Here is a 25,563-nt window from a genome sequence, read left to right as displayed (position 1 = left end):
TATCAGACACAATAAATGTCCCTTAGGCTCATTTAAAACTCCCGATGCTCGTTTCAACCATGTCCATCTGGATTTAGTAGGACCTTTACCAGATTCAAATGGATACTCTTATCTCTTAACCTGCGTAGACCGTTTCACTCGATGGCCAGAAGCAGTACATATCAGGGACATCACTGCTGAAACAGTGGCCCGCGCCTTCGTCGAACGATGGGTAGCAAACTTCGGCTGCCCTTCAACCATCACTGCGAACGTCAGTTTGTGTTGGGGACGATAGATCCCCAAAACTTATATTTCGTAATTTCATCTTATCGATTAAATATATTTGTGTTTATACGTTTTAAATTGTGTCTACGGGTTCGCTCGTTTTCTGGCTGTTTGCAGATTATATTTTCCATAACAAGCTTGGACTTCTCATTTTAGGTAGCGGGGATGGGACGCATCAATAGCTAGATTACTGGTCTTTGGTCACTGAGTCTTGTTCTCGTTCGCAGATTGAGTGAACTCGTGAAGCTTCAAACCTAACAATTTGGCGACGGTCGTTTCGGAAACATGGATCCTTCTAAACTTGAATTATTACTCGAGCAGCAGATGAAACTGATTCAAATGTTAGCAGATGCAAAGCTTACGTCTAATTCTCAACCAAGCAGTTCTAATCCTACTACTACTGCACCATCAGTTGATGGTATTGCTAACAGTATCTCCGAGTTTCATTACGATCCAAAATCCAATGTCACGTTTGATATGTGGTTTCGACGTTACGAAGACTTATTCAAATTCGACTTTGCTAATCAGGATGATGCTTGGAAGGTCCGCTTGCTGCTTCGAAAGTTGGGTCCTAGTGAACTAGACAGGTATCGCAGCCTAATTCTGCCTCTAAACCCACGCGATCGCTCATTCTCGGACACTATCCAGTCATTGAGCCAACAATGCGGAGACAACTCTTCACTATTCAATGCGCGTTACCGATGTTTGAAGCTCACTATGAACGAAGATGATGACTTTCCCAAACATGTGGGTATCGTCAGCCGAGAATGTGAACGCTTCCGGTTGTAGTCGTTTACTGAAGACCTATTTAAAGCACTCATTCTCATCTGCAGCCTTCAATCGCAGAAGTTCAGTGACATTAGAACACGTTTGCTAAGTCGATTCGACCAAGACCCAAAAACTAACTCTTAATGATATTGCAAACGAATATCAAAGTCTAATCAGTCTACAGCGTGATACTACGATGGTCCAGCGTGGTGGTTCAGATCGTGCCGAAATTCATTCGGTCCAAGAACCACCCAACTCTCATAAATCTGCTCCAGCGACATCTAGTTCAGGTCAACAGACAAAAACAAATCCTCCTGCCACATGCTGGCACTGCGGTGCATAGCATTTTGTTCGATACTGTCCATATAAACGACATCAGTGCAGGAAATGTAAAGCGGTGGGTCATAAAGATGGTTTTTTCCGAAAAAAGAAGCCGAGCAGCTCTAAAGGTACCAGAAAGCCTACATCTAGGTCCAACACGAATTCGTTGAGTCTAATAGCAAGCTGTGAGAACTCAACCCCAGTTGAGAGGAAATATATTACCCTTAATATTAATGGGCACCCGTTTAGATTGCAAATAGACACCGCATCTGATGTAACAATTCTGTCACGAAAACATTGGATCAGAATGGGAAGATGACGCATGGTCCCAACAACACAGAAACCTCGAACCGCATGTGGTAATTACCTACATTTGTTGGGACAACTAGATTATAAAGTGTCTTTTCACGATTCGAAGTTTACCGGAGTATGTTACATCATACCATCTGATCTTAATCTACTTGGGTTAGACTGGTTTGACCGCCTACATTTAGCTGACGTCCCGATAAGCTCCATATGCCGTCTGGTGAAACAACCTCATGAACCTGAAGCGTATTCGAAAGAACTACTGATGGAGTTTTCAACCAGAGAACACCATACGGCCGGCGAAGATGCAGTTAGTGCCTCCCTAATGACAGAGGACCACGCGCAGTGTTACCTGACAACCGCTATTCGTGCTTTGCTAGTCTCAGCAGCTGAAATACAATCTGCATCCAAGAACGACTCCATCATAAAGAGAGCGAAGAAATACGTCACCAATGGCCGGCCGCCAACTGGACTCGATGGTGACTTGAAGCAGCTTTACCACCGTCGGGACTCATTATGCGTCGTAAACGAATGCTTGATGTTTGGAGATAGAGTAGTGATGCCAGAGTCCCTAAGATAAAAGGTGCTGAAGCAATTCCACACTGGTCATCCTGGTATAAAACGAATGAAATTCATCGCCAGAAGCTATGCTTATTGGCCCCTCATGGACCAACATATTGTGGATTTAGTAGGCAAGTGCACACAATGTCATCAAGCAGCTAAGTGTAACGCGAAAGTACTGCCAGTCCCACGGCCACAGCCTGAGTATCCCTGGTCCAGGATACATGTTGATTTCGCAGGACCAATTAGTGGAATCACCTATATAGTCGCTGTTGACGCCTTTTCGAAATGGCCAGAAATCGTTCCCGTAATGCCACCAACGACAACCCAAACGATGCAACTTTTGACAGAGGTGTTCTCCCGCAACGGATTGCCGGATATAATCGTATCCGACAACGGTTCGCAATTCGCCTCAAGTCAATTTCAAGAATTTTGCAAACGCCTCTCGATCAAGCATTTCCGCTCTCAACCGTACCACCCACAGTCAAATGGCCAGGCAGAAAGATTTGTGAATACATTCAAGAGAGCTCTAACAAAGTCGAAAGGGGAGGGGACACCAGTAGAAACACTGCAGAATTTCTTGTTTGTTTACCGAACAACACCTAGTGATATGCTACCACAGCAGAAGTCCCCGGCAGAGATCCTGGTGGGAAGGAAATTGAAGACGATCCACAGTCTCATGTACCCAAGATCCACACCACCACCATCTCAGAAGCTGCCAGCGTACGAGGTTGGATACCCGGTGTTCGCTCGAGACTACAGAGCAAATCATGGTCTTTTGATCGAAGCACGTGTGGTTGGAAGACTAGGCCAAGTTATGTACGAGGTAAAGGTGAGAAGGAACACGTGGACTAGACACCAAAACCAACTACGGAAGCGGATAGCCTCAGACCATCCATCAACAGGAGTAAATCTTCCCCTCGACATCTTGCTTGATACTTTCAACTTACCTGCAGTCCCACCATAAGAAGCTTAACAGCAAGCTGGTCTCCGTCTCAGAAGGTGGCCTATCCGTCAGCGGCGAACTACAGTCAGGATGCAAGTCGACCCCGGGAAAGTACGCTATTAAAAAGGGGAGGAGTGTTGGGGACGATAGATCCCCAAAACTTATATTTCGTAATTTCATCTTATCGATTAAATATATTTGTGTTTATACGTTTTAAATTGTGTCTACGGGTTCGCTCGTTTTCTGGCTGTTTGCAGATTATATTTTCCATAACAAGCTTGGACTTCTCATTTTAGGTAGCGGGGATGGGACGCATCAATAGCTAGATTACTGGTCTTTGGTCACTGAGTCTTGTTCTCGTTCGCAGATTGAGTGAACTCGTGAAGCTTCAACCCTAACAGTTTGAATCTGAACTTTTCCGTTGTCTGACCACACTTCTAGGAATCACTCGCTTCCGACCGACCGCCTACCACCCACAAAAAAACGAGTTGGTAGAACGCTTTCACCGACAACTGAAAGCTTCACTATCAGCTGCAAACGTTTCACAGTCGACCGACGATCTTCCACTCGTCTTACTAGGTATTCGAAATGCAGTGAAAGCTGACATTGGATACACTGCAGCTCAACGCGTTTATGGAACGACACTTCGACTTCCAGGAGAATTCGTGGATCCTTCATCCTCTTCAATGAACATGGATCTAACCTCCTACACGAACAGGCTTTCAAACGCAATGGGTTCAGTTAAACCTGCTTCCACTCGACCTCAATCAACTGATGTTTTCGTTCAACCTGACTTACGATATAGTACACACGTTTTCGTTCGTCGAGACTCGCATCGACGACTTTTCGAATCAGCATACGAAGGACCCTTCAAAGTTCTTCATCGCGAACCGAAGTACTATATGATCGATAAGAACGGAACCAACGATAGCATCAGCATCCATCGCCTCAAAGCAGCGTATTTAGAAGGAACCCCTATCTACGCCGATTTTCCTTCGATACAATCGAACGATGCAACTCTGACACTTATAATACCTCATCCAACAACCAACAAACACGATGATACTTCGACAGTCTGAAAATAAACTTAAAACGACGCGTTCTGGAAGAAGAGTTAGATTTCCAGAACATTTGGATGACTATTGCACGTAAGACACTAGTTAACATTTTGTTTCATCTCGATTTTCCATGGCATTATATATAATATAAAAAATTTTTAATGTGCTTAAATTTATATATATTTACCATTTGGCTGATATGTATATTAAAAAGATTTTTAAAAAACAAACAAAAAAACATTTCGTAAAAATCGCTTTTACGTTATTAACTTTTTTTCGCTCATTTTGTGTCTTAAAGCGCGTATGAGTTTATTCCGACATGCACTTACATATTTTTTTTCTTTTCCAGGACGGCTGGAAAAGACGATAAAAAGAACGATGAGGTTTACGAGGAACTAAAATTTTCATTGTACATTATTTTCTTACTGTATTGTATTTCATAGTCCCTTATAGTAAGGAAAGACGACCAGACGCTGCTAAATCTAGCAAGCTTTTAGAAGACTGTTTACCAACGACAAACTCGTTGGGTTTGAACTTCTGGCTGGCCACGTCTTAGGGTCATCACTACCCCACTGGGAGGGAGTGATCTGTAGCGGTAAATAAACTCCCAAAATAAATAGCTCTGTAAGCTTTCGACATTGGATGCTGACCACATGTTTTAATGGACTCACCTAGCTGAAGGCGCTCGGTCATGCATCCGCGCCGAATCACGAGTAGGAACGCCGTGCTCGCTAGCTAGATTAGATCAGACGATTCTCGACGTATTGATATCACATCAAATATATCTTCCAATCTCCTCGATTCTGTCTTTTGATTTCTCTTGGTGGGTACGAGTTATATTAGGTGTTACTGGTTAAAGCGTTGTCAAACACTGAATACCTGTGCCAGCTTCACTGTTATTACATTTTGAAGTGAGTAGGCTAATGATTTGGTTTCATTAATGTGCAACTGTTATCCAGAGGCCTTGCCATAGTTTAACTAGGGAATGTAAATTTAAGGTATTGGCTTGTATTGGCATTAGTTCTTAATCACACATTCACCGAAGCCGAGCGTATGATGACTGAAATTTACATGAAACACGTAACATTATGAGATCATCAGTGGTGAATGTGGGAACAATTAACCTAAATGGCACTATATGTTTCGTTCATGCAGGCGCGGTTATTCTTCATAGCATCTTACGCTTTGTATCAAATATATTAATCTGTTCCCAGATCAAATGTATTAGTCAGAAATACTAGACGTCATTTCGCTGATCGTCATGATAAAATGAGTCAGTGTAGACAATGATGTTACTGCCACGTAAGATCTCATAGATTATGTAGCTACATCATGACAAATCTACAATTATAGGATTAGCAATATTATTAGGTAGCACTAATAAATCCTACGAGCTCTTATAAAAGCTTGTTTGCGCGTTAAGTTCGATTCGGTCCACTCCCATTTGTGCTTTTGTTTGGAAGTTGGCTGAACAGAAACAGATCGTATCTTAAAAATCCTCCCAAATTTTCTTCATCCTTCAGCTATACGTCATTCAATAACAACTGAGAACGTCCGACAGGTTAACTGTTACTCTGTAGCAACTTAGGTTGAGTGGTTAAGAATATTTAAGTAAGTCTCAGAAAATTATGACTCAAGTATTCATTCACTGGCTTATTTTTTGTGGGGAATATATCCCCTGTTATTTTATGTTGAACGTTGAAAATCTTTGTGTTTGAAAAGTTAACCTTGCGTTTCCATGGTCTAAATAAAGATATGCTCGCCGCCAGTCTATTATCCTATGTCAGTAGAACGAGGGGTACCCAAAGACACGAAAAACCCGTGACGACGAAGCGGTATTTACTTTTCCTGAATTTGTCTAGTTACACAATAGAGTTAAAAATAAAGCGAGCAACTTACATTCATGGCGTAAGCTTTTTGTAACGTGATAACTGCCTGTCATAGTCGAGGACTCATCCTAAACAACGAGTAAAGTATAAACATCCATTTCCATATTCATAATGATATTCCATCATCGTTAGTTTAGTTATTATCTGCTATTTGTCTACAAGGAATTGGAAATATCAACGCCAAATGTTTACGACATAAATTACCCAGATGTGTTGATAAATTTACAGCACTGACATGTCCCCCAAATATCCTACAATCAAGAGTAAAATTAAACATGTCAGGGGGAAGAAAAGCGCATATACACCCTTAAACTACATTTAAGTCAACTAAAAAATTCTTGACCGTCGAAAAATGTATTGTAAAATGCATCACTGATAAATTTATTTGCACAAATAACAAGCCTTCATATGTGAATTATCAGGTCTTATAACGAGTGTCAGCATAACTTTATATCTGCTGGCTTTAAACTAGTTTTATAAATTATTAATACTGATGATGTCACAGGTATTCAGTGTTTGACAACGCTTCTACCAGTAACACCTTCTAATATATTTCATTCCCACCAAGAGAAATCAAAAGACAGAGTCGAGGAGACCGGAAGAGTATATTTGGCGATGACCAATATATCGGAATTCTCTGATCTAATGTGGCTAGCGATTGCGGTTGATGTTGAGCACGGCGTTACCACACGTGATCTGGTGCGGATGCCTGACCGAGCGCCTTCAGCTAGGTGAGTCCACTAAAACATATGGTCAGCATCCAATGTCGAAAGCTTACAGAGCTATTTATTTTAGGGATTTATTTACCGCTACAGATCACTCCCCCCCCTAGTGGGGCAGTGACGACCCTAAGACGTGGCCAGCCAGAAGTTTAAACCCAACGAGTTTGTCGTTTGTAAACACTCTTCTGATAGCTTACTAAATTTAGCAGCGTCTGGTCGTCTTTCCTTACTATATGGGACGGAGGTACAACATAGTAAAAAAGAAAATGTACAATGAAAATTTCGGATCCTCATAAACGTCATCGTTCTTTTCCAGCCGTCCTGGAAAAGAAAAAGAAAATGTAAGTGCATGTCGAAATACACTCGTATGTGCGTAAAAACACAATGTCGGCGGAAAAAAAATGGAAAATAAACTCATGAACACGTAATAGCATTAAAAAATTGTTTTTTTTGTTTTGTTTTTTTAAATAGAAATAAAAATATATAAGCATATTAAAATTGTTTTTTTTTAAAATAATGTAAAATGTCGAGAAGTGCCTTACGTGCAATAGTCGTTTAAATGTTCTGGAAATCTAACTCTTCTTCCAGAACGCGTCGTTTTAAGTTTATTTTCGGATACTGTCGAAGTATCATCGTGTGTGTTGGTTGTCGGATGAGGTATTGTAAGTGTCGGAGTCGTGTCGTTCGATTGCATCGAAGGAAAATCGACGTAGATAGGATTTCCTTCTAAATACGCTGCTTTTAAGCGATGGATGCTGATGCTATCGTTGGTTCCGTTCTTATCGATCATATAGTACTTAGATTCACGTTGAAGAACTTTGAAGGGTCCTTCGTATGCTGATTCGAAAAGTCGTCGATGCGAGTCTCGACGAACGAAAACGTGTGTACTATATCGTAAGTCAGGTTGAACGAAAACATCAGTTGATTGAGGTCGAGTGGAAGCAGGTTTAACTGAACCCATTGCGTTTGAAAGCCTGTTCGTGTAGGAGGTTAGATCCATGTTCATTGAAGAGGATGAAGGATCCACGAATTCTCCTGGAAGTCGAAGTGTCGTTCCATAAACGCGTTGAGCTGCAGTGTATCCAATGTCAGCTTTCACTGCATTTCGAATACCTAGTAAGACGAGTGGAAGATCGTCGGTCGACTGTGAAACGTTTGCAGCTGATAGTGAAGCTTTCAGTTGTCGGTGAAAGCGTTCTACCAACTCGTTTTTTTGTGGGTGGTAGGCGGTCGGTCGGAAGCGAGTGATTCCTAGAAGTGTGGTCAGACAACGGAAAAGTTCAGACTCAAACTGACGTCCGCGATCTGTAGTGATGGTTGAAGGGCAGCCGAGGTTTGCTACCCATCGTTCGACGAAGGCGCGGGCCACTGTTTCAGCAGTGATGTCCCTGATATGTACTGCTTCTGGCCATCGAGTGAAACGGTCTACGCAGGTTAAGAGATAAGAGTATCCATTTGAATCTGGTAAAGGTCCTACTAAATCCAGATGGACATGGTTGAAACGAGCATCGGGAGTTTTAAATGAGCCTAAGGGACATTTATTGTGTCTGATAACCTTAAATTTTTGGCAGCTTACACAGGGGCGTATCTAATCCCTCACGTCTTCATTCGTACCAGGCCAGCAAAACCGTTCTGCTCTAAGCTTGATGGCTGCACGAACACCTGGATGAGAAACTTTGTGCAACGTATTAAAGACGTTGTGTCGATAATGTTTCGGCGCGATTGGGCGATCCCTACCTGTAGATGTGTCACAAAGTAGAGTTTCCTTACCTGTTCCCATCTTTTTGATGCGTAGTTTGAGTGCTGTAGACGATAACTCGTGCTGAAGATCAGTGTCTTCTTTTTGAAGCTAGGCGAGTTTAAGAAGGTCGATTCCTTGGAAACTGTTCAAGGAAGTTATGCGAGATAAAGCGTCTGCAACTACATTGTTTGCTCCAGAGATGTGTTGAATGTCTGAAGTAAACTGCGAAATGTAGTCCAGTTGTCGAGACTCACGAGGTGAGTACTTGTCTGAAGAGGAGCTTAACGAGAAAGTAAGAGGTTTGTGATCAGTAAAAGGGTGAATTTACGGCCTTCGATGTAGTGTTGAAAACGCCGTACAGCACAATACATAACTAGGAGCTCCCTACCGAATGTGCTGTACCTCGATTCAGTGTTTAGCAACCGTCTAGAGAAAATGCCAAAGGTTGCCAGGAGTTGTTAACCCATTGTTGTAATACTCCCCGATTGCTATGTTGGATGCGTCTACTGCGATACTAATGGGTGCTTCGGTGTCCTGGTGTGCGAGCATTGTTGCTTTGGCGATAAATTCTTTAATTGCGGAGAATGGTTTTCGTGCGATGTCGTCCAAATTAATGGATTTCGCATTTCCACGAAGTTGGTCGGTCAGAGGTTTCATAAGTAATGCGCATTTGGGTATGAAACGTCTATAGAAACTTACGAGGCCGTTGAACGTGCGTAATTGCTTGATCGTGGTCGGCTCTGGATAATCCAGAATGGCCGCCACTTTGGTCCTAAGAGGTCGAATGCCTTGAGCATCGATAGTGTGTCCTAGAAAGTCTAATGAGTCGGTTCAGATTTGGCATTTCTGAACGTTCACAGTAATGCCATGTTTTTGTTGTCGTTCAAAAACAAGATCCAGATGCTTGAGATGTGATTCTCTATCCGGACTTGCGATTAGGCAGTCATCAACATACGCGTGTACGAAGTTGAGACCTCGAAAAACGTCGTCTATGAATCTTTGGAATGTTTGAGCAGCGTTTCTTAGACCGAAGGGCATTCGCAAAAATTCATAGAGTCCGAAAAGAGTTATGATAGCTGTTTTCGGTATGTCGTCAGTAGCCATAGGGATTTGGTTATACGCTTTAACCAAGTCGATTTTCGAAAAGACAGTTGTACCTTTCAAGGTAGCTGTCAAATCGTGAATGTGAGGCAACGGGTAACGATCGGGAATGGTTTTCGCGTTCAATCGCCGATAGTCACCAGTTGGACGCCAATCGTTGCTGTCCTTTTTAGGGACCATGTGCAACGGAGATGCATATGGGCTATTTGACGGTCGTATGATTCCTAAGTCCATCATGTGATCGAATTCGTTTTTCGCTAACCTTAGCTTTTCAGGAGCTAGTCGTCGTGCTTTAGAGAATACAGGTGGTCCTGTAGTCGTGATGTGATGGTTACACACGGTAGTTTCGGTTGAGTTTGTTGTATTACAGGATACTTATCGAGTAGTGGTTGATAGAGTGGGTCTATCATATGTTTAACTGTGACTGGGGATACTCTACAACCAGTAAAAGAAGTTACGCAAACGGACAAATTAGTGTTCCCGTCTACTAGCCTCCATTTGCGCGTGTTGATGATTAGATTATGGTGTTGTAGAAGGTCCATACCAATGATTGGTATAGAAACATCTGCAACAACGAAGATCCAGTGAGTGGGTTTGCGTAAACCCACGTTAAGGTAAACGTACCTTTTGCCATACCTAGCGATCGGTTTTCCGTTTGCCGCCGGTAAGTTTAGAGCCGATTCGTGAAGTCGGTCGTCAGAATTCGCTGGGAGAACGCTAACTTTTGCGCCAATGTCGACGAGGTAGCGAACTCTCGTTGTCACATCTGTGACGAATAACGGACGGCTTTGTTCGCCGGCTACGGTTGCCGTTAACGCGTGCCGGCCTGGAAGTTTCCCGAATTGTTTTTCGAATCAGTCGGTTTCGTGTTGGGAAAATTGCAGGGTTTTCTGCAATTTCTGGAAAACTTTCCATACTGGTTATGATACCAGCACCAGTCGGGGTTATCTGTCTCTCGTGGTCTAGAGACAGATCGCTTGCGAGAAATGCTTCTACGTGGTGTGCGCGATCTCTTACGGTCGGTACGAAGACTAAGATAACGCGTGAGTGTGTGACATAAGTCGGTTATATCATTCTGAGTCGTGTGAGGCTTTTCTTTGACTGAAAATACCTCGGTAGTAGAAGGTTTCGTAATTTCTAGAATGCGGTCGGCAGATGCAGCTAGCTCGTCTAAGGCGTTGTTGTGGAACGAGACAAGCACAGCTTGCATCTGTTGGGGAAGTTTTGACAAGAAGAGTTGTTTGAATAGACCTTCGTCGAAAGTTCTTAGGCCTATTACCTCTCTCATCCTTTGTAACATGTCCGTCGCAGAACCGTGTTGCAGGTCGATGTTATTGAAGAGTTGATCTAACCTTTGTCGATCGGTTAGGTCTCCTCGTTTAATAATCGAGCGTTTTAAGATTTCGTAAGGATCGGAAACATCACTAGTAAACATACTAGGTGTTACGTACCTGTTGAATTCGCGCGGTAGTGCCTTGACTACTGCGAGGAATTGTGCACGTGTGTCGATCACGCCGTGCTCGGAGAAGTCGTCTTCTGCGTAGCAAAACCAGGCTTCGATGTTGTCTGGCCAGAAAGGCATCAGTTGAAACGAAGGTGGGGACAAAGTCTTAAGTTTGAGTACTTTAGGTGTCTGTTCAGTCATGATGATGTATGAAGTACGATAATGAACGAGGGGAAAATATATATATATCCAAGAAAAAACACGAAAAAAATCACAATGTTTAAAAAAAAATAAAAAATAAGGCAATGATATATAAAAATCCCAAAAAGGAACAGACTCACAGTTGCAATTAGGTGTACCAGATCACGTCGGGTTCACCAATGATGATGTCACAGGTATTCAGTGTTTGACAACGCTTCTACCAGTAACACCTTCTAATATATTTCATTCCCACCAAGAGAAATCAAAAGACAGAGTCGAGGAGACCGGAAGAGTATATTTGGCGATGACCAATATATCGGAATTCTCTGATCTAATGTGGCTAGCGATTGCGGTTGATGTTGAGCACGGCGTTACCACACGTGATCTGGTGCGGATGCCTGACCGAGCGCCTTCAGCTAGGTGAGTCCACTAAAACATATGGTCAGCATCCAATGTCGAAAACTTACAGAGCTATTTATTTTAGGGATTTATTTGCCGCTACAATACATAGGAAAAATTTGCGGTTACCGTTAGATTCCAGATATTTTATTGATCTTTTGTTTTACTCGAATAAGTGTTATACTGACAATATCCAGGTTTAAAGTGCGATGTAAAATGACGATGAACTTCGACCTAGCGCTATCGTGGGAGTCCTTGAACGTTCAAGTGATGCAGGAAAAATCACGGTAAGCTTATTCCATCAATAGGATCATACGATTTTAGGGAATTATAATTTTTGAAATAATCAGGTACTTCTGACTTGATCTATGTTTTTCATTGTATTTCAGAATAGCGGTTAGAAAGTTTGTACCCAGTGACTGCAACCTATTAATCACATCCGTGGGACACTACGTGGAGCATGAAGTCGTTTTTTGTTTGTTTCCCCTATTGTTTCGATTTAGCATAATGTTAATAAAATGTAGTGTTGGTCGAATGGACACCAACCAGTTATTGTAACATAGTAGAGTCTGGCGATCAGTACAACGGACTCGTCCAATGACAGAAAATCCCTTTATCCACTAGCTGCAGACTAAAATTAGTAAGTGAGCTTTAAGGACACTGCTTTTCTTGAACGATCCATGTTTAAAGTGCACATTCATAACGCGTGTCTTGTTAATGGGAAAAATCACAGATTTATACACAGGGAGGCATTTAAAGTAGAGTATTTAAAACACGCAACTACTCATGCAAATACATCTTATCAATTCATGTTCAAAGTTGTGATTTCGCTCTTATGTTTGTTAGAAACCGCTTACACGAATGCAGTTTTGGATGCCTAGAGAAGGAAGAATGTTTGAACCAAACAAATGATGCTAGAGATACATTATCACATCCATCTCAATAAAACTTTGAGATAATTGGACCTTTAGCAATTGTTATTTGTCCCGATGGACTGAATGATTCTCAGGTTATTTTATTGGAATCCTTACCACCAGATTCATACATTACTGTCGTTAGTCGTTTGAATGAAGGATATGAAACCTTTCAGTAACTTTGCTTCTCAGATTCCCACAATCGTTTATCGCAATGGTTTCGTTATACTTCCTAAAATAATCTATTCATGTCCTTTGCGACTGACAATTCTACTACTTTGTACTAATATATACACATATATATACCAATCATATGTACACTTATTATTTACTTTGTCATTATATCTCCAGATAGCCCTAGAATTGTTTAGCATTTATCTTAATTCAGCGCACTTACATAAAATTTCAACGTAAAAGTGACCTGTTTAGTTTGTGATTTGTGCAATTATTTCTATGGTTTGCTGTAAATGGAGTCTTCAGATAAAAATTCATAACACGTCGTACTGAAAACCTGATGAATGTGATCGTATCACAGTTATTCCACCATTCGTCTTGGCGACCAATAAAATCCTTGTGCTAATGAAGGAGTGTGGCTAATTTCAGCATCAATTCATGGCACGTTTCGTTCTGCGTTTCGCCTCGCTGAGTCTGTAATTCCATTGGAGTTGTTGTTGTTTGAAATGACCCTAAGTTGCCTTCTGCCTCTACAATTGTGTTGTTTATTTCATTTCAAGTGATGTGTATTTAATTCTTCATTCTTTTCACCATGGCTTAATATTCATACAACAGAATTAATAGAACAATATATCTTTAAAATCTTCCAAACAACTTCAGAAACGCGAAATTTACGTACAAACCATCTGCTACCGATCTTACATAGCACACAAAGACTTTAAAGATCTGATGTAACTCAACTATTGACGATTAAATAATGCATCTTCATGGAACAGGTTACACACCATACTGAAAATGTTTTTAAAAACTAACTTCTCGAAACACTGAGTGGAAATAAAAATAAACCGTAAGGCTCACCATGCTTGCGTAACGAAATGTGAAATACCTGCACTCAACTTATGAAAAAACGGGGTTGTGGGTTGTATTAAACGTGATCATTTGCATCGTGCCGTATAATTTCGTCGAGTCAGACCATTTAAAGAACAGAAAATAAAAACAATAAGTAACGCATTGCCTTCGAATCTTATTTCACCATAGATTAAGAACAGAAACAATCATGGATTCCTTCAACAAGATGGTGGCTGCTGGCTACCAGTGTTGCGAGTGCGTTTTGCCTTCAATCACATCGTTTTTTCCCAATTTTCGTTTGCCTGATAATCATTCACAAGCCAGTCGAAGTGCACACACAGAGAGAATTAACTAAAATCCACGAAATGGTATCATAGATATAAACGTAGCATGAATTGGCATATTTTGGTCAGTCGCAGCATCAAAAAAAGCAGCTAAACTGAAACTAAACAAATAATGCTGGACGAAAAGCATATAAAGTTGCCGTAGGTATTTGGAGTTTGACAATGCATTGACGCGCAACACATTTATAATCGAAGTGTACCAACCCAGTCAGAACTAAAAGCTATCAGTATGTCGAGAAGCGTTTGGTCTAAGCTGATTGGCAGTCGTAAGAGATGCTTAGCACGGTGTACCTACTCGTGATCTTATGCGAACGCGTGACCCAGCGCCTTCAGTTAGATGTGTCCAGTCAAACTAACGACCTACAGAACTATTTATATTGGAGACTTATTCACCGTTACACACACATTATGTCAAACAAACGAAAAAATGGGGCTTATAGCACCACCTACTTACAACATCTACCACTAGGCCCTATATCCATAAGAATGCTTAAAAAGTTCGTAGTCGCTCAGAAGAGCCATACTCGATCAGTAGTCATGTTATGAGGATGTAAATATATAAAAATAAGCTGGTAGCATATAAAATGTAATATGTATTGATGACACGAGAGTTACTTGAAATTCGTTGGTGGTTGTTTGGTCGATAGGCTTAAAAATGATTCCGTAGTTTTGATAACAGACAGATAACTCCAAAATTAAGGACACTGTTCAAGATGATGATGGATGATTGACCGGGTAGAGTTAAAAAGCACAGTTTGTAAATGTGTGTAGCGGGTATATAAAAGCGCTGTTAATATCGCAGCAATATGAGGCAGAACATGGTGTGATATATGAAGCGGTATATCTGATGAGCCGTAACCAGTGTGATATTTGAAGTCTACGAAAAGAATCGGATGCCGAATTGGACGAAAACGTGTAGTTGGTAACAATTACTGTATAAATTAAGCGAAAATGTAAAAAATTAGATCGCGACGAAAAGTATTTTTGGTTTTAGAGCTATTGGTGCAGGTAAACAGTGCGCGGGGCAAACCTAGTGTGCGTTACCTCTGTTCGAAACGTTCTGTCTGAACGTAGATATACAGTGATGTGTTGTTTATATACAAAGGACAACTATTACCACGTATAAATGTAAGTCATCATGTAATTCAGGCTTTACTGTGTCATGTGCTCCTGTTGGATAGTAATGTCATGTGTTAACACATGATACTTATTAGCTAATGGGTTTGTGTCAGGTTAGATCTAGGCTAGTGTTTGTACGTCGGATAAATATCGTAGACTGGTGCACGTGTAGCTTCGTGGTCGAAATTTGGCCTAGAGGTTATCTGGGCTGGGAACTGGGTGGGCTATCTATTCGGCGCAACCTCATACACAGCATATATTTGCACAGAATATGTGGAATCATGATGAAATAGAAACAAAGCGCTAGCGTGATGTACCGAATTTCACGTAGGGTCTGTCGCTTTTGATCAGGTTGAACTGATAACACTGAATAAAGTTTCTTGTCACTTCGTCTATATTTTTTCTGCATTTGGCTTGTTATAAATATAGCTAGGTGCCAGGCAAGCACCCTAGGTTTTTGTATACCATATACTTGTGTATGTACGCATGAAAAACCTATCTTGGGACCACTATGCTTTGTTGGTGGAAAATATTTAATTCAGATGCCTAGTTCTTTATGTAAATCTTTCTCTTGAGGTCAATTTTTCTAAAAGCGGTCAGTCAATCATAGGAAGAAAATAAAGGTAACTCAACAGGTGGTAATCTGCTTTTTTACAAGAAGTGTTTTATCTAGACTTATGCATTCTTTCTGAGTGGTAACTACGAAACAAACCATTGATGATAACTAGTTATTTATGGGGTCTATTTGTAACACTGACTAGAATCGTATTTCCGAACGTGCCTTTTTCGTCATCGTTATAGCCGCCCATCCTTAAAATGAAGTAAGATTTATAGTCAACAACACAAAGTTATCACCGTGGTTTTCGTTTCGAAATTATTATTTATACTGTTTTTTTTTAAAGCGACCTCCATCGCTTAACCCAAAGGTTTTAGTAAGAATAATTACAACCACACAGAAAGCTTTGATTTCTAGGTTCCAGTTCTCCTTATTATATTGTCTGTCTTAATGCTGCAATTAATTCGCTGTAATGACGGGATAATCCAGGCTTTCAATGTATGATATTGGTCAGAATGTAGAGTGAAAAACTTCCTCATTAGGTTTCCATAGGCTTTAAGTAGAATATTGTGATTTTTGACGCCTGTTACTTCTCATTAGTAAAGTTTGTATTTATTCTTATAATCTTGTTCACATAACCTTGGGTGGTTAACACAGTATTCATAAACATTTATTTTATTTAACGACATTGGTTTGTGGAAACAGAATCCAAGATAAATATAAGCTACGCTAATCAGAGAATGAAGTTTTGAGGAGATAAATAAAGGTGATGTGGTATAATCAAGTAAATAAATGAATGTTAGTAATTTGGAAACTTCATCAATTTATGTGGTTGGGACTTGCGTTACGTATACTCTCGGAGAGTGATATTGTTTAGTATAGGAGTAGGCTGGAACGAAGCTAGGGTCGGTCAAACGAAACATGTTATCAGTCCATGAAATCATTAACAAGTGGACTGTCTGATTCGGATTGACGTTATTTTCTTCCCTTAAAACCTGAGTCCCTAAATCTTATACTTTTCTTTATCTTTCTCGATATTTAGTATTTTCTACTACTGCTACTACTAATACTGATGCTGTTACTATTCCTACCACTCAGTGTGCTGATGTGGTATGGTAATTTAAACTGACACATATGTATCAGGTTTACGTTGAGTATGGCTGACTAACTGTCATAAATTGCACACCCACTTTTTCCAATCAATCTTCACGTTGTCGAATGAAGTACAATGTGTAATTGATTAACCACCAAGTAGTGACCGATATTGTACTTGTTTAGTCCTTTTACAGCTGATTGGATTTTGCATATAAAGATGCAACGTCGACAATAGTTTCAGCATTTGACATCGCATGCGCCGTGTTGGTATTTTAGATGCTTTGAGGCAATCTACACGGAATTTTGAACCTAGGTTTCATGCTGTTTGACACCCGTCAGCAAGATCAATGGTCTGACTTACTTGAGTCCTTCAACCAGCTCCAGTTACCTGAATATTACGATACAAATTGTTTACAAGTATTGAGTAACTCAAAACCTACGTCAAGGGTTAATTGTCAACTAGCACTGCAGTACCTATTAGATGCGCCCCGATGACAAAATCATTTAGCTGGTGGTAAAAATCATCTTTGACTGCATCCAACTGCAATGTTGGAGGTTACTTCTTACTAATTTGGCCACACAAAACAATGAGAATGGGAAGAGAAAAAGAAGGTAAGGTGTGTATAAAAAAAACAATAATGACCACAGCTTAGTGTGTGGTAGCGTAATAATAATAATAATAATAATAGGGGAAACGAAAAGGTACAACCAGAGGAATTCTCTCAGTCAAGGAAGTTACAAACACTTTACGCAAGATTTGCCCGATTTCATTACGCAACAGTCTTCTTTTGTGGTCAAACTCACAGTCACCCGGAGTAGACCGACGGGCTTCAAGGCGTTGTAAGGAGCCTGAAAAAACCCAGTGCCTATAAGCGAGACGTTTCGCGAAGCCGCAAGCGGCTTTACTCGCCATTTTCATGGCGTCATGAATTTGCAACCAATGCTCATCTATACTTTTCGGTGGAATGGTAGCTAGCCTAGAAGCTAGCTCGATTCGATACTCACTAGCAACAGAAGTTGCAACCAACTTATATCATTCCGTTGGTGGCGGTCATTTCGTTGGCCACTGAAAAGTAAGGTAAGGTCGGCGCAGACCAGGGCATGTTCAGAGTCCAGATAGGTACTCCAAAAGGAGCGGCAGTCTTGTACACAACCACACTAGCGGTAGCTGATCGCGATGTGATCAATCTGAGTCCAGGCTTAATATTCAGAGGGAGGACGCCAGCTGGCACATCGGCGATGACTGTGCCGAAAGTTAGTGCTAACCAGAAACAGGTTGTAGTCTGTGCACAGTTGCAGTAGACGGTCCCCGTTATCTGTCCTGCGACCAACAAGTCCCCATCGGCCACCTAAACGACTCTCTTCTGTGCCTAGATGCCCGACCTGAGCATTTAAGTCTCCGGCTAGTACTATAATATCTGTCGAACGCACTTTCTGGAGAAGAACAGATAGCTGGTGGTAAAACTCATCCTTGATTGCATCCGGGCTGTAATCTGTCGGGACATAAGCGGAGATGATGAAAAGACATCGTTTCTCACTCCAATTTCTTCTCACTTTGATGGAACTCTCTACTCTAACAGCACATAACCGACTGTTAATGGGGATCCAATCGATTAGTGCTGCCTCAGCTCTAGCGCTCAGTGCGACACCAACGCCAGCAAGACCAGACGAAGATGCCATATAGTCCCCGTATAGACGCACGTGAGACAAGCTTTTCTAAGCGACAGGTGGAGAGCGAATTTGTAGTACTTCACCAGAGTCTTGAATACGGGTCTCGGATAGACAGCAGACATCGATATTAAGACTTTCTAAGGACATAGCCAGCCCTATCTGTTGTCCAACCTGCATAAGTGTGCGAAGGTTGAAGGCAGCCAGTTTGAATGATGCACGTGGTTTCATTAAAACTGCTTCAGTACTCATATTCGGTGGTAACATACAATTTTCAACCAGGCAGTGACTCGAGAACGTTTAGATAGAACCGAGTTTCCACCATAGAGTGGGAATATAAGAGAGTGAATAAGTGACGTGGTAAATAATAATAATGTGAATTGTTTGACTGTTAATCGAAGCGTGAATAGAATTCTCAGTAAATATCGTCATTTTCATTTTATTTGTATGTGGGCTGTGATACTGCCCGGGTACCCGGACCGAAGCAGGTGGTTATCTTAGGGGGCCACACCCCGAGCATTTGACCTAAAGGTCTAACCTACATGGCAGTGGAGCATCGTGAGGAGATGCAGTCCCATGGTATCCAGTGACCAACGATTGGTTCATACGCCATTTGTTCCTGCAGGATACTGGAGCCCATGTGCACCATTGGTTTGGGATCCGGTTAAAGCATCGGACATTCGCTTTTCGTCCTCTCATTTTCGTAAACAACACCCCGCCTAGAGAAGGCAATGAGTAGGACTTCCCTGACAGAGGCTGTATACGCGTGGCCGTGTGAGAGCATTTCGAGAGGGAGGGCAGACTCACCACACTCTCGGCCGTACCAGGGCATTTGGGAGCAAAGCACTACTTTCAACAAATTAAGTGGGGTAACTCAAAAACGATTATTAGATTGTGTATAAATTTGTTATTTCAACCAAACGTATTCGGCTTAAATGTAGCTTAAGTTGTTCTGTTCAACGTTACCTGTATGGTTTAAGGACAGATTCAAGTGTCCACAAAAGTATTGTAGTAAGCGACAACGAACACCAAAGGTAAGTCAAGGAATTTCTTGCTTCGCTTTGCACCAACATTGTGTCTCTTCACTACTAAAGTCCGATCCACACTGAACACATGCCTCGTCATTTTGCGACGCACAACTTTTGAACTTTGGTTGCATACATCACATTGTTCTCAGCATTTTTAACCTAAAACTCTCAACACATGTATTTTTGACCCTGTTATTCACATCACATATCTCACTTTGCTGACAAAGAGTATTTGTAGTTTAGTTTTTCCTCCTGAAACATTCACTTAATATTTCCCAATCTAAAATCTTCGTCAGATGCTCCGGTAAAAATTTTACTTAGTTGTTATTATTCATATTTACAGTCATTGAACTCCGTATTTAGCGTCACCATAATGATTGAAATAACTTGACGAAATCACTGTCTTAAGGAACTTCTTAGTCCTTGATCGATTTTCGGCTCCATCGAAAGTCACATATTTTTTTAACACTAGGTTGTTACTAACCAATGTCTTTCTAACTATACCTTTTTATGTTTAGGAGTGCGAAAAAACCAAAGCTGCCTGGTTTAAACATTCGTGGTAGCTCAAGTAGACACGACTGGGATTCTGTTGGAACAATCAAGTTTTTCACTGACAAAGATGGTGATATTAGTGGTTTAGATGAAGCAATGAGAACTATTAGTATGGGTACTCGGCAGTCTGGAGAAGCGAATGTGCATTCACCATCCTCACATGTAGGTTATCAAATGACTAAACGTTTAATGCTCTCTCTTCCTCTCTTTATATATATATATATATATATATATATATATATATATATATATATATATATATATATATATATCCTCTTGTTGTATTTAGTGATTTGTGCTGTAAATAAGCATCGGTAAAAAAACCAATCCGCACTTAGCAAGTAACATTTTGATGGTTAATTCGACTATTATCAAACTAATTATATAAATCACTAGCATATTAGTTTTTGACACATTATGTAATAATTTTTTACATATGTATTTTTTCTTCTATTCCTCTCAATTCATCTAGACAAGCGACAAAGATTCCACATCATATACTGGATATATTGATGAGTTTAGTGGGCAAAACAAATTAGATGTTGAAATTGCTGTTGAAGCAACAAGCATTTCTGAATCAATTAGTCCCACGGATCTGACTGATTCAACTGAGTCGGCTAAAGAAACTCATGGTTATATGAATGAATCAAGTTTTAGTCAACAGACAAATGAATCTCTTGGTGTTTTCTCATTCAATAACGATCTAAATACGAACTCAAATGTTCTTCCGAATTCTATCGATGTTTTCAGGACTAATGACAGACATAACTCACTGGACTTAGATGAGTAAGTTTTTTAATCTATATTGTCATGTGACTCAGTCAATATTGAATATTGTAAAACGTCTTGATGTTATGCCCTTAGTGTTGATTAAAGAAATATCTTGAAGTTCTGGATTAGATTCGCTTATGGATTGATTGGCTAATTTTTATACTTTTGTTTTGTAGAAAATTACTCACAATGATATCCGACTCTGCATTATTTAGTGGCACAGTTTCAAATACCGATATCATCATATGCGAGCTTTATTATTCAAGCTAATATAAAACTGACTCATGTGCATTTATTGCTAGCCGTATAATTACAGGAAGAATCACAGTTTACTTCAGGTTTGTTAAACATTACAAACCATGACTCCCAAAATAGATATGGAGAAAAAAAAGCAGTAAATGTAAAATCTGAATTTCTTCTCAAAAATATCATACGTATGATCTTATTGATTTAGATGATCTCTTTTTACACATTAGAGTCATGTGATGTAATTAGTTCACTTACATTATTTTGTTTAGTCATGACTGTACCACCAATTGTTTTTTTCTTTTTAATATATATATTATAATTAATCTGTATGGTGTAGTATGGTTTTGGTTTTATTCCTTTATGAACATGGTGAAAGTGGAACATTGGTTCATTGCAATAAAGTAGTGTTTTATCACTTCAGATAGCCGTTGAGTACTTACTATAATGCCACAATCATTTTATCTTCTCAATAAGTCACTTTGCTAGTCTTCAGTTTTCCATTTCGTTTATTATTGATTACGTCAAGTTATTAGCTAATGTAACTAATAACCTTTTATTTGTATCCGCTAGCACTTTATAATTGGTTATCCACATTTATCTAAATTTTTTGCTGAGTAATCTTGAAGGTTATGGCACTTCATTCCTAAATGTTAATTTAGAGGTCTGAACATAGCCCCAGTTATTCTGAATTAAACATTGTGAACTATCATCATCACTCACACAAAAAGGTTTGGCTGAAAGTTAAATAACTCCATTTGTAGCCCTACTACAGTTACTGTCGCTTTCTAACTCGGATAGAAGAGAAGGGTTGGGTATGGGTTCAGAAACGTCATCCCATAGAAAACAACATTATTAAAAACTCTAACCAGAAAGAGTCATTTAAACCATTTGAACTCCGTTCTGGGAGTTGAAGGATATTCACTTAAAACAGTTATGATGCCTCATGGTGAAAGTCGAGATTCTTCGGAATTCACGAGGCAGACGTCCCTTCTAACGACCAGAGCGGCAATTAGTATAGGTACATGGGATGTCCGGACAATGTAGTAGACTGGGGGGGAGACCGACCGAATAGCTGCGGTAACGACGGGATACAACTTGACTGTTCTTAAATTAGGTAAAACCCATCGGACCCAATCTGGACAGAAAAGATTAGTTTTAGAGAAAATGCTGTTGTACTCTCCAGTCAGTCAGCTACAACGTAGGACCAGGCACATATATGCGTCGGTCCAAGTTGCCATACCTCATTAACACAACAAGATGAACACCGGACTCATGAAAGTAGTTAATTCAGAGGTGGTTATAAATAAAAGAAAGATTGCATATAAGGATATAGTACAGGAAGAAAGAATTAGTTCGTAGAAAGAAAGATATGAAGCAATTTTAATCTCTTAGTTTAAGGGAAGACAGAGAGTGTATACACCTACGCCATTGCGATCGATTCTGGATCATGTCACCCAGAGTCTCCAACCATTGGTTACGATAGTCACGCGGACCCCAACCAAGTAGTCTGCATCTACCAACATGGCTCAGACTAGAAGTTAGTGACTTCAAGCACTGATGCCACGTTTTGGTTTGACCGCCCCTAACTTTCTTCCAACCATCCCATACACTAGTCAGCATTGCACGTCATGGTAATCGGTGTTCAGGCATACGTAACACGTGACCCAACCATCTCAGTCGATGAAGATTCACAACCTCATCGACTGATTTACCATCCTTCCCTAATACCCTGCGTCTAACCTCACTATTACTTACCCGGTGATCCCAGCAGATGCCAGCAATATTTCCGAGGCATCTGTGGTCAAATACTAGTAGCTTACGAGTATCTCCTACTCTTAATGGCCATGTTTCGCTGCCGTAAATTAAAACAGAACGGATTGCCGCGCAGTATACTCGTCCTTTAATTGAAAGATGGATATCTCGCCTTCGCCATAGGTGACGTAAGTTGGCAAAAGCCAAACGAGCTTTTTGAATCCGTGCTGAGATTTCGTCCGATACCAACCCATTAGGATGATCAGACTTCCAAGATAAGTGAAGTTGTCAACGCATTCGACTACTTCACTCCCTATCCTTAGTTCAGGTGTTGACGCAGCCAATCCTGAAGCAACAACTTGGATTTAGATGGAGGGAAGCGCATTCCAAACATTCTGGCATTGTTGCTTAGTGCTACCAAAAGACCCTGCATTTTATCAGCGTCTTCACCAAACAGGACTATGTCATCTGCGTATTCTAAGTCGATAAGTGGACCTCCTGGAAGGAGATCAGTACCCGAGAATTCAGTAGACGAGAATGTTATTTCCATCAGTAGGTCTATGATGAAGTTAAAAAAATGGAGAAAGTGGACAGCCTTGACGGACACCACTTGAGGTTGAGAAATCAGGTGACAGTTCACCATAAGCTCTGACTCGACTGGTAGTGTTCGAGTAAAGAGCCTTCACAAGGTTTATGTACTTCTGAGGTACGCCTTTCAATGACAGACACTGCCACAGAATCTCGCGGTCTACAGAGTCAAATGCTGCTTTTAAGTCAAGAAAGACCACGATTGCCGGACGCCGATAAGTATGGCTGTGTTCTAGAACCTGACGAATAGTGAATATGTGGTCGATGCAGCCACGACCAGGTCTGAAGCCAGCTTGATTCTCTCGTGTTTGCAGTTCACGAGTCTTAGTTAGCCGTCTGATAATTATCGAGGTTAGTATTTTAGATACTATATTAGTTAAACTAATCCCTCTATGGTTGTCACAGGATGATTTTAAGAGTAGGAGATACTCGTAAGCTACTAGTATTTGACCACAGATGCCTCGGAAATATTGCTGGCATCTGCTGGGATCACCGGGTAAGTAATAGTGAGGTTAGACGCAGGGTATTAGGGAAGGATGGTAAATCAGTCGATGAGGTTGTGAATCTTCATCGACTGAGATGGTTGGGTCACGTGTTACGTATGCCTGAACACCGATTACCATGACGTGCAATGCTGACTAGTGTATGGGATGGTTGGAAGAAAGTTAGGGGCGGTCAAACCAAAACGTGGCATCAGTGCTTGAAGTCACTAACTTCTAGTCTGAGCCATGTTGGTAGATGCAGACTACTTGGTTGGGGTCCGCGTGACTATCGTAACCAATGGTTGGAGACTCTGGGTGACATGATCCAGAATCGATCGCAATGGCGTAGGTGTATACACTCTCTGTCTTCCCTTAAACTAAGAGATTAAAATTGCTTCATATCTTTCTTTCTACGAACTAATTCTTTCTTCCTGTACTATATCCTTATATGCAATCTTTCTTTTATTTATAACCACCTCTGAATTAACTACTTTCATGAGTCCGGTGTTCATCTTGTTGTGTTAATGAGGTATGGCAACTTGGACCGACGCATATATGTGCCTGGTCCTACGTTGTAGCTGACTGACTGGAGAGTACAACAGCATTTTCTCTAAAACTAATCTTTTCTGTCCAGATTGGGTCCGATGGGTTTTACCTAATCTAAGAACAGTCAACAGCATCATTGATGAACATGGTGGGTCTGATGCAGATATGAAAGCGCGGATCGGTAAAGCAAGAGCAGCATATTTACAACTGAAGAACATCTGGAACTCAAAGCAACTGTCAACCAACACCAAAGTCAGGATTTTCAATACAAATGTCAAGACAGTTCTACTGTATGGGGCGGAAACCTGGAGAACTACGAACGCCATCATCCAGAAGATACAGGTGTTTATTAACAGTTGTCTACGCAAAATCCTTCGGATCGGTTGGCCGGACACCATTAGCAACAACATACTGTGGGAGAGAACAAACCAGATCCCAGCAGAGGAAGAAATTAGGAAGAAGCGCTGAAAGTGGATAGGACACACACTGAGGAAAGCACCCAACTGCGTTACAAGACAAGCCCTCACATGGAATCCTGAAGGACAAAGGAAAAGAGGAAGACCAAAGAACACATTACGCCGGGAATGGAGATAGATATGAGAAAAATGAACAAGAATTGGATGGAATTAGAAAGGAAGACTTAGGACAGAGTGAGTTGGAGAATGCTGGTCGGCGTCCTATGCTCCATTAAGAGTAACAGTCGTAAGTAAGTAAGTAAGTAAAAACAGTCAAGTTGTATCTCCTCGTAGAAGGGATACAGGTAAATTTACGTATTGTCTGATAACTAATAAAAGACAATCCTCTAACAAATTGTTTAAAATCTGTTACTTATTTTATTCCCACCTATCTTTTTACATATTCTATGCATTTCATTTGGAATGTCCAGTTAACTAAGCCTGATAAATGCAAGAAACAGCTTAGAATAGAAAGAATTTCTGTCTGTTATATGAATTTGTACAATGATTAAAAAACGATATTAGAGTATAATTATTTACCAAATATAAATGACACTGTAACCGTAAACAGTTTATAATATTTATATTTACTATATACAGTGATTATATTTTATGACTGAATCTTTTTACCTACTATTTTATTCTTTGATATTTAATATATTTACTAATCATCACCTTTTTGTTTATTTAAGTCATATTC

The 25,563-nt window shown here is 40.5% G+C and overlaps 1 protein-coding gene across 2 annotated transcripts in view; it reads left to right on the top strand.

Moving 5' to 3' along the window:
* Positions 1 to 14,855: 14,855 nt before the first annotated feature.
* Positions 14,856 to 25,563, top strand: part of TEX2 (Tabersonine 6,7-epoxidase) — a 51,704-nt gene continuing 40,996 nt past the window's right edge. The window contains exons 1-4 of one of the 2 annotated variants that reach the window (XM_051210671.1): positions 14,856 to 15,130; positions 19,987 to 20,182; positions 20,493 to 20,806; positions 20,968 to 22,643. In XM_051210671.1, the coding sequence (XP_051070686.1) occupies positions 15,129 to 15,130; positions 19,987 to 20,182; positions 20,493 to 20,806; positions 20,968 to 21,061 (606 nt within the window). In that variant the 5' untranslated portion in view covers positions 14,856 to 15,128 and the 3' untranslated portion in view covers positions 21,062 to 22,643. Of the gene's footprint in view, positions 15,131 to 19,986; positions 20,183 to 20,492; positions 20,807 to 20,967; positions 22,644 to 25,563 lie in introns of those variants that run through there. The other variant, XM_051210670.1, reaches the window with a different exon arrangement.

This window comes from Schistosoma haematobium, chromosome ZW (genome assembly GCF_000699445.3).
Source record: "Schistosoma haematobium chromosome ZW, whole genome shotgun sequence".
Taxonomy (NCBI): domain Eukaryota; kingdom Metazoa; phylum Platyhelminthes; class Trematoda; order Strigeidida; family Schistosomatidae; genus Schistosoma; species Schistosoma haematobium.
The sequence above is the reverse complement of the archived record's forward strand: the minus strand, read 5'-3'. Positions and strand labels throughout refer to the sequence as shown.